General features: G+C 43.3%; 2 protein-coding genes across 2 annotated transcripts in view; one reads left to right on the plus strand and one right to left on the minus strand.

Annotated features, from left to right (window-relative positions):
* Positions 1 to 12805, minus strand: part of LOC311107599 (monocarboxylate transporter 8-like) — a 274710-nt gene that overhangs the window by 16347 nt on the left and 245558 nt on the right. The gene's annotated exons all lie outside the window — the stretch shown is intronic.
* On the plus strand, positions 749 to 2776 carry zdhhc24 (zDHHC palmitoyltransferase 24). Its single transcript, XM_084150067.1, has 3 exons — positions 749 to 1356; positions 1636 to 1913; positions 2161 to 2776. The coding sequence occupies exons 1-3, from the start codon at positions 1046 to 1048 to the stop codon at positions 2463 to 2465; spliced, it is 894 nt and encodes a 297-aa protein (XP_084006193.1). The 5' UTR covers positions 749 to 1045; the 3' UTR covers positions 2466 to 2776.

A 12805-nucleotide genomic window follows, 5' to 3' on the forward strand; every position in this document is an offset into this window, starting at 1 on the left:
TGACCCCTAGTGGTGGAGAGATTCTGTCCTTTTACATACTGTACAATAAACAAAAATATACTTCTCATAATCAAAATAACAATGTTGAAAAAGCAAGTTAAAATATATATATATATATTAATATCATACTAGTAGTCACATCAAGTCACAGCAATCATTCAACCCCTGTATCATCTAAAATAAAAGGATACATGAGAGGTTCTCTCTGGTTTTACACTCTCACCTCTGTAGCAGACTTTCTGGTCCCTGTTTTGTATAACCACCTCGGTTATCCTCGGCACCGTCCATATACCAGGTAGACATAATTTATCTTTCACTACAGGCATGACAGGAACCAACCAACCTTTGAAATCGAAGGCTCACAAACGGCTGCCTGGGATTAACATGGATTAAGGGTTGGATGGATTACTCTCTTTTAGGGGGAGGAACAGGGGGCATATGGACATCACTGTCATCACAGATGAATTGGGGAAACCTTATTATTTTTGCTGTCATCACTATGAGTAAGAAAATATATAGAACAAATAATGTTACACTAATGAATAATCTCCATAAAATGAAAGTAATGTCATTTGATTATCTGATAGTAAATAATTAATTTTCATATTTAGGAGAGTTTATCTTAATGTAAATGCACATTACTAATTGTAGTCAGAGAGGAATATAACATCTTTGTTGAAGGACGGTCCTTTAGTAATTTCACACGGAACATTTACGCGATAGGTATAGATATGGGGGACGTCTTTTCATGTAACACAGGCTACGCTGACAGCTCCACTCCTTTGTAAAATGAAATCGCATTAGGTGAAAATAGCACAGCGCTTATCCACACACCGGTGTTTGTTAATGACAACAGATAAATTGTAGAAATTTATATTATTTCGTCCGTACTAACTAAATCGCTAACGTCAGCATCAGATCACAAACATGATACGTCTGTGAAAAACATCCCCCTTCATTCGCCTGTCAGATATCCTGTTAGTTAAAATCACAACAGAGTCGCGACAACAAGGAAGCATAGAGAACACAAGACCGACAAGGCACCATGACCTTGTTTAGCTTCGCAGGTCGGGTGTGGGATCGCGTGGAGAAGACGTGCCGCCACCTGCCCATCGTTCTGAACACCGTTCTCGTGTTCTCCATCACCGCGGAGGTGAGCTACCTGGTTCTGGTCGAGGCCCCGCTCCAATCGGACCAGAAGAAGACCCATTGGTCTACAGTGTGGAAGACTCTGCACCTCTTCGCGCAGTACTTCATGTTGGGCAACATCACATGGAACGCGTCGCTGTTTCTGAAAACCAGCCCCAGCATTCAAGGAGTGTTCCTGGGCTCAGAAGGCATGGCGCAAGGCTGGAGGTAATCTAAACAGACATAATGGTTCATCATTAGGTTCATCTAAACAGACATAATGGTTCATCATCAAACAAATTGTTAAGACTGGTTGAATCACATCAATGTGTGTTGAGACTATGCAATGATGACCGGAGGTACTTCCTCATAAATAGGCTGCCGGTATTCAGATAATGTTATGGGGGCAGAGATTGTTCTCATTATTCAAATATTATTTCCCCAGTGTTTATGACGTTGTTATACCAGCAGTTATTACACTGTAACACACCTCTATTCTACCTACAGGTACTGCTACACATGTGAGACCCACACTCCCCCACGGTGCTCCCACTGCTATGACTGTAAAGTGTGTGTTCTGAGACGAGACCACCACTGTGTGTTCTTCGGCCAGTGTGTGGGCTTCCGGAACTACCGCTACTTCATCAGCTGTCTGCTGTTCATGTGGACGGGGCTGCTGTACGCTGTAGTGATGAACGCTGAGGTGTTCATCATCATCCTGAAGGAAGGAGTCACGCTGCACAGTATCCTGCTACTACTCATGCCCTGGATCATGCTCGTCTCTGGTTAGACTGGGAGGGAGGGAGGGAGGGAGAGAGGGGGAGGGTGTGTGAGAGAGGGAGAGAGAGCCAAGCGAGTGAGAGGTGTGTATGTGTGAGAGATGTGTATGTGAGCGAGAGAGAGAGAGAGAGAGAGAGAGAGAGAGAGAAAGAAAGGGAATGTGTATGTGTATGTGTGTGTGAAATACAGAGAGAGGTGTGTTTGTGTGTGAGCGTTGTACTATTCTCTGACCCTCTCTCGCCTCTCCTCCAGGTCAGGTGACAGCGCGGGCCTTTGCCTTTGCCTTCATCGCAGACACCTGTGTGTTGGGCTTCCTGCTGGTGGCAGCCTTCCTCTTCTTCCACCTCTTCCTCCTCCTGCGAGGCCAGACCACCAGGGAGTGGTACGCCATCCGCAGACCCTACAACCTGGGTGTACTGGGCAACCTACGGCACGGCCTGGGTACCCACTGGTACGTCTGCTGGCTCTGCCCACTCATCCCCTCCCCACTGCCTGGGGACGGCATCCACTTCCAGGTCACAGGGTCGTTGGAGCCGGAGCCCAACCGGTCACGGTAATCCTGGTAATGTGACGGACAGAGGTGTGTGAGGATGACACACCCACTGCTTGCCCTGTTTGCTGAGTGAGTGAGTGAGGGGCGACAGGTGTAGCTGCAGTATCTCAAGGTTGCTCTGTGGTACTTTGACCCATTGTCTATGTGCCGAGATTATTTGATCCATTACCTACGTCAATCAGCTAAATGAGAAGGCATTTATTTGTTTGCTTGCCTCAGCAGTTAAAACGATGAAATTAGCAGTGACATGTCGGGTGACATGCTGCTAGCATTGAAATGTGAGTCCACTGAAATTATAAATGTTTTGATTGTTAATTGATTGTACTGTATTGATTTCTTGCTGAGGTTTGCTATAAAGGTAGGATTGTTGATTTGGAAGGAGATCCCCACACTTACTAGTGCTGGAACAAGTCTTTATAACCCAGCATCGCCCTCTAGTGATCTGCTAGTGGTCTTACAGGACTCATTATCACCAGTTTACCTCCTTTCTGAGAGTCCATATTTGTCTACTGCTGGACTTGAAAATAGATTTTTATGATGTTGATGTCCACTCTTTTCATTGTTATATATTTGTCCTGATTGAGTGTGCCTTTGATTGAGGTAGCTACAAAACCTGCCTTGCCGAACCACACAGTTTTAGGTATACCACGCCGTTTACAAAAATGGATCGCTCCTACAGACAGTGAGTCATGTGGCCGTGGCTTGCTATATAAAGGAGGCAGACAGGCATCGAGGCATTAAGTTACTGTTCGATTTAACGTTAGAATGGGCGAAACGAGTGACCTAAGCGACTTTGAGCGTGGGATGATCGTCGGTGCCAGGCGCGCCGGATCCACTATCTCAGAAACAGCCGCCCTCCTGGGATTTTCACGCACGGCAGTGTCTAGGGTTTCTCGAGAATGGTGTGACAAACACAAAGTACCCAGTAAGCTGCAGTCCTGTGGGCGAAAACAGCTCGGTGATGAGGGAGGTCGAAGGAGAAATGGCAAGAATCCTGGAAGCTAACAGGCGGGCCACAAACAAACATAACGGCGCAGTACATCAGTGGAGTGCAGAACGGCAACTCGGAACGCACAACTCGTCGATCCTTGTCACGGATTGGGCTATTACAGCAGACGCCCACGCCCACGCCCATTCGATCACCAACACTGGACAATTGAGGAGTGGAAAAACATCGCCTAGAACATGACAGCGAGTTCAGTTTACTTGAGTGGCCTGCACAGTCCCCAGACCTCAACCCAATAGAGTATCTTTGGGATAAGATGGAATGGGCTGATCCCAGCATGAATGTACAGCCGTCCAATCTGCAGCAACTGCGTCATGGCATCGCGTCAGCATGGACCAACATCCCTGTGGAACGTTTCCGACACCTTGTAGAATGCCCCGAATAATTTAAGCTGTTCTGGAGGCAAAGGGGGGTCCGACCCGGTACTAGATGGGTGTACCTAATAAACTGGCCACTGAGTATGTTTTCACGTTGATCCGTTTTTAAAACTCTTGTGTTTTTACCTCGGATGCACAGAGACACTGCAGTCCAAAGTGTTGTATTTGTTATTTTAAAGAGATTTATTGTTGATTATTGCAGCATGGTATGTTTTTCAAGTTTGAGATAGGGATGTTTAAAGGTCCAATGCAGCCATTTTTAGCTCAATATCAATATAATTTTGGGGTGACAATTAAGTACCTTACTGTGATTGTTTTCATTTAACATGGTTAAAAATAGTTTCTTAGCCAAGAGCGATTTCTTAAGCAACAATTTTGCTAAGACTGTCTAGGAGTGGTCTGAGTGGGAAAATAGAAAATGTGCTGTTATTGGCAGAGACGTTTGGAACTCTTTATTATTGGTCTATTAACTAATTTACCGCCTGGTGATGTCACCAGGCAGGCCAAAACTCAATCCAACCAATACAGACTGAAATTTCAGGCTGTCGTTTCAAACAGCTCTTACACTAAAAGGGCGTTATCAGCATTTTCACAATTTCACAGTATTATTCCAACCTCATAGTGTGGAAATACAGTGCCTTGCAAAATAATTCAGAACCCTTGGATTTGTTCACATTTTATTGTGTTACAAGTGGGATTGAAATGGATGTAATTGACATTTTTTGTCAACAATATACACAAAATACTCTAATGTCAAAGTGGAAGAACAATTCTATTTTTAAAAAAGATGAATACAAAATTAACTAAAATATAGTCAGTCGTTGCATAAGTATTCAGCCCCTTTGTTTAGGCAAGCCTAAATTAGTTCAGGAGTCAAATTTGGCTTAACAAATCAAATAAAAAGTTAAATGGACTCACTCTGTGTGAAAATAAGAGGGGTTGACATGATTTTGTATGACTAACCCTTCCTCTGTCCCCTATACATACAACATCTGTAAGGTCCCTCAGTCAAGTATTGAATTTCAAGCACAGATTAAACTACAAAAACCAGGGAGCTTTTCGAAAGCCTTGTAAAAAAGGGCAGTGATTGGTAGATGGGTAAAAATAACAAATCAGACATTGAATATCTCTTTAAGCATTGTCAGAAAAATAATTATAGTGTGGATTATGTATTAAACCACCCAGACACGTCAAAGATACAGTCGTCCTTCTGAACTGACATGCAGGACAGGAATGAAACTGCTCAGGGATGATACCATGAGGCCATTGGTGATTTTAAAACAGTTACAAAGTTCATATATGGAACAAAAATATAAACGCAACATGCAACAACTTCAAAGATTTTACTGAATTACAGTTTATATAAGGAAATCATTCAATTGAAATAAATTAATTAGGCCCTAATCTATGGATTTCACATGACTGGGCAGGGCGCAGCATGGGTGGGCCTGGGAGGACATAGGCCCACCCACTTCGGAGAAAGGCCCATCCACTGGGGAGCCAGGCCCAACCAATCAGAATTAGTTTTTCCCCACAAAAGGGCTTTATTACAGACAGAAATACTCCTCAGTTTCATCAGCTGTCCAGGTGGCTTGTCTCAGACGATCCCGCAGGTGAAAAAACCAGATGTGGAGGTCCATGGCTGGCGTGGTTACATGTGGTCTGCGGTTGTGAGGCCAGTTGGACATAATGGCAAATTCTCTAAAACGACGTTGGAGGCAGCTTATGGTAGAGAAATTAACATTAAATTCTCTGGCAACAGCACTTGTGGACATTCCTGCAGTCATCATGCCAATTGCACGCTCCCTCAAAACTTGAGACATCTGTGGCATTGTGTTGTGTGACAACTGCACATTTTAGAGTGGCCTTTTATTGTCCCCAGCACAAGGTGCACCTGTGTAATGATCATGCTGTTTAATCCGTTTCTTGATATGCCACACCTGTCAGGTGGATGGATTATCTTGGCAAAGGAGAAATGCTCACTAACAGGGATGTAAACAAATTTGTGCACAAAATTTGAGCGAAATAAGCTTTATGTATGGATGGAACATTTCTGGGATCTTTTATTTCAGCTCATGAAACATGGGACCAACACTGTACATGTTGCGTTTATATTTTTGTTCAATATATATTTTTCTCACCCATCTACACACAATACTCCATCATGACAAAGTGAAAACATGTTTTTGAAATACAATCCAATCTAATGCACATACTGTAAGTATTCACACCCGAGTCAATACTTTGTAGAATCACCTTTGGTGGCGATTACAGCTTTGAGTCGTCTGTATCAGTTTTGCACATCTGGATTTGGGGATTTTCTCCCATTATTCCTTGCAGATTTTCTCAAGCTCTGTTAAGTTAGATGGGGAGCGGCAGTGAACAGCAATCTTCAAGTCTTTCCACAGATTTTCAATAGGTTCAAGTCTGGGCTTTGCCTGGGCCACTCAAGGACTTTCACATTCTTGTTCTGAAGCCATTACAGCGTTGCTTTGGCTGTATGCTTGGCGTCATTGTCCTGTTGGGACGTAAATGTTCACCCCCCAGTCTAAGGTTATTGGCTCTCTGAAGCAGGTTCTCATCAATGATTTGCCTGTATTTGGCTCCATTCATTGTTTCCTCTATCCTTACCAGTCTCCCAGTCCTTGCCACTGAAAAGCATCCCCATAGCATGATGCTGCCACCATGCTTCACGGTAGGGATCGTGTTAGACGTGAGATGAGCTGTGCCTGGTTTTCTCCAGACATAGCGCTTTGCATTCAGGCCAAAGAGTTACATTTTTGTCTGGTCAGACCACAGAATCTTTTGCCTTATGATCTCAGTCTTTCACGTGGCTTTTTGCAAACTCCAGGTATGCTGTCATGTGCCTTTTTCCCAGGAGTGGTTTCCGTCTGGCCACTCTCTTATAATGCCCAGATTGGTGAATTGCTGTAGAGACTAATGTCCTTCTCGCAGGTTCTCCCATCTCAATCAGATGGCTGATTCATCACAAAACCAACTGATATTGCCAACTACTTTAATAATTTTTTCTTTGGCAAGATTAGCAAATTTAGGCATGACATGCCAGCAACAACGCTGACACTACACATCCAAGTATATCTGACCAAATTATGAAAGACAAGCATTGTAATTTTGAATTCCGTAAAGTGAGTGTGGAAGAGGTGAAAAAAGTATTGTTGTCTCTATTAACAATGACAAGCCACTGGGGTCTGACAACTTGGATGGAAAATTACTGAGGATAATAGTGGACGATATTGCCACTCCTATTTGCCATATTTTCAATTTAAGCCTACTAGAATGTGTGTGCCCCCAGGCTTGGAGGGAAGCAAAAGTCATTCCGCTACCTAAGAATAGTAAAGCCCCCTTTACTGGCTCAAATAGCCAACCAATTAGCCTGTTACCAACCCTTAGTAAACTATTGGAAAAAAATTTGTTTGACCAGATACAATGCTATTTTACAGTAAACAAATTGACAACAAACTTTCACCATGCTTATAGAGAAGGACATTCAACAAGCACAGCACTTACACAAATGATGATTGGCTGAGAGAAATTGATGATAAAAAGATTGTGGGGGCTTTTTGTTGGACTTCAGTGCGGCTTTTGACATTATCGATCATAGTCTGCTGCTGGTTATGGCTTTACACCCCCTGCTATAATGTGGATAAAGAGGGTGTTCTTTAATGGAAGCCTCTCAAACTTAATCCAGGTAGAATCAGGAATTATTCAGGGCAGCTGTTAAGGCCCCTTACTTTTTTCCATCTTTACTAACGACATGTCTCTGGCTTTGAGTAAAGCCATTGTGTCTATGTGTAACCGGTGTGAAATGGCTAGCTAGTTAGCGGTGCACGCTAGTAGCGTTTCAATCGGTGATGTCACTCGCTCTGAGACCTTGGAGTAGTTGTTTCCCTTGCTCTGCAAGGGCTGCGGCTTTTGTGGAGCGATGGGTAACGGTGCTTCGAGGGTGACTGTTGTCGATGTGTGCAGAGGGTCCCTGGTTCAAGCCCAGGTAGGGGCGAGGAGAGGGACGGAAGCAACACTGTTACATATGTATGCAGATGACTCAACACTATACACGTCAGCTGCTACAGCAACTGAAATAACTGCAACACTTAACAAAGAATTGCAGTTAGTTTCGGAATGGGTGGCAAGGAATAAGTTAGTCCTAAATATTTCCAAAACGAAAAGCATTGTATGTGGGTCAAATCATTCACTAAACCCTAAACCTCAACTACATATGTAAATGTACATCTCGTAATGAATAATGTGGAAATTGAGCAAGTTGAGGAGACTAAACTGCTTGGAGTAACCCTGGATTGTAAACTGTCATGGTCAAAGCATATTGATACAACAGTAGCTAAGATGGGGAGAAGTATGTCCATAATTAAGCGCTGCTCTGCCTTCTTAACAACACTATCAACAAGGCAGGTCCTACAGGCCCTAGTTTTGTCGCACCTAAACTACTGTTCAGTAGGAGGGACTTGGGAAAATTGCAGTTGGCTCAGAACAGGGCAGCACGGCTGGCCCTTAAAAGTACACAGAGCGCTAACATTAATGACATGCATGTTAGTCTTTCCTGGCTTAGAGTGGAAGAGAGATTGTCTTCATCACTGCTTGTTTTTTTAAGAGGTGTTGACAAGCTGAATGTACCAAGTTGTCTGTTTCGAATGCTGGCACACAGCTCGGACACCCATGCATACCCCACGAGACATGCCACCAGAGGTCTCTTCACAGTCCAACTGCATTGTTGGTTAAAGGCTTGTAAGTAAGCATTTCACTGTAAGGTCTACACCTGTTGTATTCGGCGCATGCATTTTGTATTGTAAATATGTTATGGTAGAGTAGTGTGTAATAATGTTTTATTGTATGTAAATTGTGATTGGACCCCAGGAAGAGTAGCTGCTGCCTTGGCAGCCGCTAATGGGGATCCGTAATAAATACAAATACAAAATACAAAACCGAGGAACTCTGTAGTTCTGTCAGAGTGCTCATTGGGTTCTTGGTCACCTCCCTGACCAAGGTCCTTCTTGCCCGGTTGCTCAGTTTGGTCGGACGGCCAGCTCTAGTCAGAGTCTGGGTAGTTGCATATTTTTTTCATTTCCCAATGATGGAGAACACTGTGATCTTGGAAACTTCCCCAGATATACACTGAGTATACAAAACATTAAGAACACCTGCTCTTTCCATGACAAAGACTGACCAGGTGAAAGCTATGATCCCTTATTGGTCACTTGTTAAATCCACTTCAAATCAGTGTAGATTAAGTTCCTTGACGTACACATCACTGACAAACTGAAATGGTCCACCCACACAGACAGTGTGGTGAAGGCAGCACAACAGAGCCTCTTCAACCTCAGGAGGCTGAAGACATTTGGCTTGGCACCTAAAACCCTCACAATCTTTTACAGATCCACAATTGAGAGCATCCTGTCGGGCTGTATCACCGCCTGGTACGGCAACTGCACAGTCCGCAACCACAGGGCTCTGCAGAGGGTGGTGCGGTCTGCCCAGCGTATTACCGGGGGCAAACTACCTACCCTCCAGGACACCTACAGCACCCGATGTCACAGGAAGGCCAAAAAGATAATCAAGGACATCAACCACCCGAGCCACTGCCTGTCAGTACAGGTGCATCAAAGCTGGGACTGAGAGACTGAAAAACAGCTTCTATCTCAAGGCCATCAGACTGTTAAATAGCCATTACTAGCACATTAGAGGCTGCTGCCTATAGACAGACTATAAATCACTGGCCACTTTAAGAAATGGAACACTAGTCACTTTAATAATGTTTACATATCTTGCATTACTCATCTCATATGTGTATATACTGTATTCTATAATATTCTACTGTATCTTAGTTCATGCCGCTCTGTCATTGCTCGTCCATATGTACAGTTGAAGTCGGAAGTTTACATACACATAGGTTGGAGTCGTTAAAACTCGTTTTTCAACCACTCCACAAATTTCTATAGTTTTGGCATCTACATTGTGCATGACACAAGTACATTTTCCAACAATTGTTTACAGAAAGATTATTTCACTTATAATTCACTGTATCACAATTCCAGTGGGTCAGAAGTAACACACTAAGTTGACTGTGCCTTTAAACAGCTTGGACAATTCCAGAAAATGTCATGACTTTAGAAGCTTCTGATAGGCTAACTGACATAATTTGAGTCAACTGGAGGTGTACCTGTGGATGTATTTCAAGGCCTACCTTCAAACTCAGTGCCTCTTTGCTTGACATCATGGGAAAATCAAAAGAAATCAGTCAAGACCTCAGAAAACAATTGTAGACCTCCACAAGTCTGGTTTATCCTTGGGAGCAATTTCCAAACGCCAGAAGGTACCACGTTCATCTGTACAAACAATAGTACGCAAGTATAAACACCGTGGGACCACGCAGCCGTCATACCGCTCAGGAAGGTGACGCTTTCTGTCTCCTAGAGATTAACGTACTTTGGTGCGAAAAGTGCAAATCAATCCCAGAACAGCAGCAAAGGACCTTGTGAAGATGCTGGAGGAAACAGATACAAAAGTATCTATATCCACAGTAAAACGAGTCCTATATCGACATAACCTGAAAGGCCGCTCAGTAAGGAAGAATCCACTGCTCCAAAACCGCCATAAAAAAGCAAGACTACGGTTAGCAACTGCACATGGACAAAGATCGTACTTTTTTGGAGAAATGTCCTCTGGTCTGATGAAACAAAAATATAACTGTTTGGCCATAATGACCATAGTTATGTTTGGAGGAAAAAGGGGGATGCTTGCAAGCCGAAGAACACCATCCCAACCATGACGCACAGGGGTGTCAGCATCATGCTGTGGGGAAGCTTTCCTGCAGGAGGGACTGGTGCACTTCAGAAAATAGATGGCATCATGAGGAAGGAAAATGATGTGGATATATTGAAGCAACATCTCAAGACATCAGTCAGGAAGTTAAAGCTTGGTCGCAAATGGGTCTTCCAAATGGCCAATGACCCCAAGCATACTTCCAAAGTTGTGGCAAAATGGCTTAAGGACAACAAAGTCAAGGTATTGGAGTGGCCATCACAAAGCCCTGACCTCATCCTATAGAACATTTGTGGGCAGAACTGAAAAAGCATGTGCGAGCAAGGAGGTCTAGAAACCAGACTCAGTTACACCAGCTCTGTCAGGAGGAATGGGCCAAAATTCACCAAACTTATTGTGGGAAGCTTGTGGAAGGCTACCCGAAACATTTGACCCAAGTTAAACAATTTAAATGCTACCAAATACTAATTGAGTGTATGTAAACTTCTGACCCACTGGGATTGTGATGAAAGAAATAAAAGCTGAAATAAATAATTCTCTCTACTATTATTCTGACATTTCACATTCTTAAAATAAAGTGGTGATCCTAACTGACCTAAAACAGGGAATTTTTACTAGGATTAAATGTCAGGAATTGTGAGTTTAAATGTATTTGGCTAAGGTGTATGTAAACTTCTGACGTCAACTGTATATATTCTTAATTCCATTCCTTACTTAGATTGTGTGTTTTGGGTATATGTTGTGAAATTGTTAGATATTACTTGTTAGATATTACTGCACTGTCGGAGCTAGAAGCACAAGCATTTCGCTACACCCGCAATAACATCTGCTAAACACGTGTATGTGACAAATTACATTTGATTTGGAGAGGAGACAGGTTAAAGGACTTTTAAGCCTAGAGACAATTGAGACATGGATGGTGTATGTGTGCCATTCAGAGGGTGAATGGGCAAGACAAAATATTTAAGTGCCTTTGAACAGGGTGTGGTAGTAGGTACCAGGCGCCAGGGCCAGCCCACTCATTATGCAGGATTAGGCGGCAGATTGACGAGGGCGGCATTTTCTGAGCTAAACTGACCAAGACGCACCTCCCAACAACACATAAAACCTCACATAATTCTACACCAAAACAATGACAATTTCTTTCAACCAGTGGCATATGGGCTTTTGGTGAGTGCTGATGCCGCCCTGTGATAATCAGTTCCCACTTTGTCAAAGGCAGGGATGCAAAATATTTATCTTGTCCATTCCCTGCACGCCTCTCCAGGGTGCTGTTGGAGAGTCGCATCACTGCAGCGCTCCACCAACGTTCCGTCAATAAAAGAATCGAACATAAATGATGTAGCAGATATAGCATAATGGTAGAAAGATTATGTGGACTTTTCTGTAACCTACAGGCTGGAGATAAAATGTATGACAATGTAATGAGACGGAAACGTTTTACATCATGCAGGTTTCTTCGATCAAATAGCCTAACCTAAATGGCGACCAATCAAATAAAAAATGCACTGACATGTTAACAAACAACATATCCTAAAAACAAGACAGGTCAAAGTAAAATGGACAATATGGAATGGACAATCAGGCTACTCACAACTGCTGTCCAGGAGTTTCACCCTGTGTGCTAAATTGTCATGATCAGCGGTCTCAAGTTAGTATCCGTAAATTTTTTATGAGCTGATCATAGCGAAAAAATAACATACTTCTGCATTTCCCGCTGTGTAAACACATTGCAAATAGGCTCAGGATCACTTAGTAATTTAAGTAATTAATTTGCATTTTATTGCATGACATAAGTATTTCATACATCAGAAAAGCAGAACTTAATATTTGGTACAGAAACCTTTGTTTGCAATTACAGAGATCATACGTTTCCTGTAGGTCTTGACCAGGTTTGCACACACTGCATTAGGGATTTTGGCCCACGGGCTGTTGCTGGGCAATACGGACTTTCAGTTCCCTCCAAAGATTTTCTATTGGGTTCAGGTCTGGAGACTGGCTAGGCCACTGCAGGACCTTGAGAAGCTTCTTACGGAGCCACTCCTTAGTTGCCCTGGCTGTGTGTTTCGGGTCGTTGTCATGCTGGAAGATCCAGCCACGACCCATCTTCAATGCTCTTACTGAGGGAAGGAGGTTGTTGGCCAAGATCTCGCGATACATGGCCCC

The sequence above is a fragment of the Coregonus lavaretus genome (genome assembly GCF_964263955.1).
Source record: "Coregonus lavaretus genome assembly, chromosome: 32".
NCBI lineage: Eukaryota > Metazoa > Chordata > Actinopteri > Salmoniformes > Salmonidae > Coregonus > Coregonus lavaretus.

Excerpts from the sequence above, each read along its gene's own strand:
- zdhhc24 (XM_084150067.1), top strand. The coding sequence starts at position 1,046 with ATGACCTTGTTTAGCTTCGCAGGTCGGGTGTGGGATCGCGTGGAGAAG. Across the intron at positions 1,357-1,635 it reads GGCATGGCGCAAGGCTGGAG|GTACTGCTACACATGTGAGA; the intron begins GTAATCTAAACA and ends TTCTACCTACAG. Across the intron at positions 1,914-2,160 it reads CTGGATCATGCTCGTCTCTG|GTCAGGTGACAGCGCGGGCC; the intron begins GTTAGACTGGGA and ends CCTCTCCTCCAG.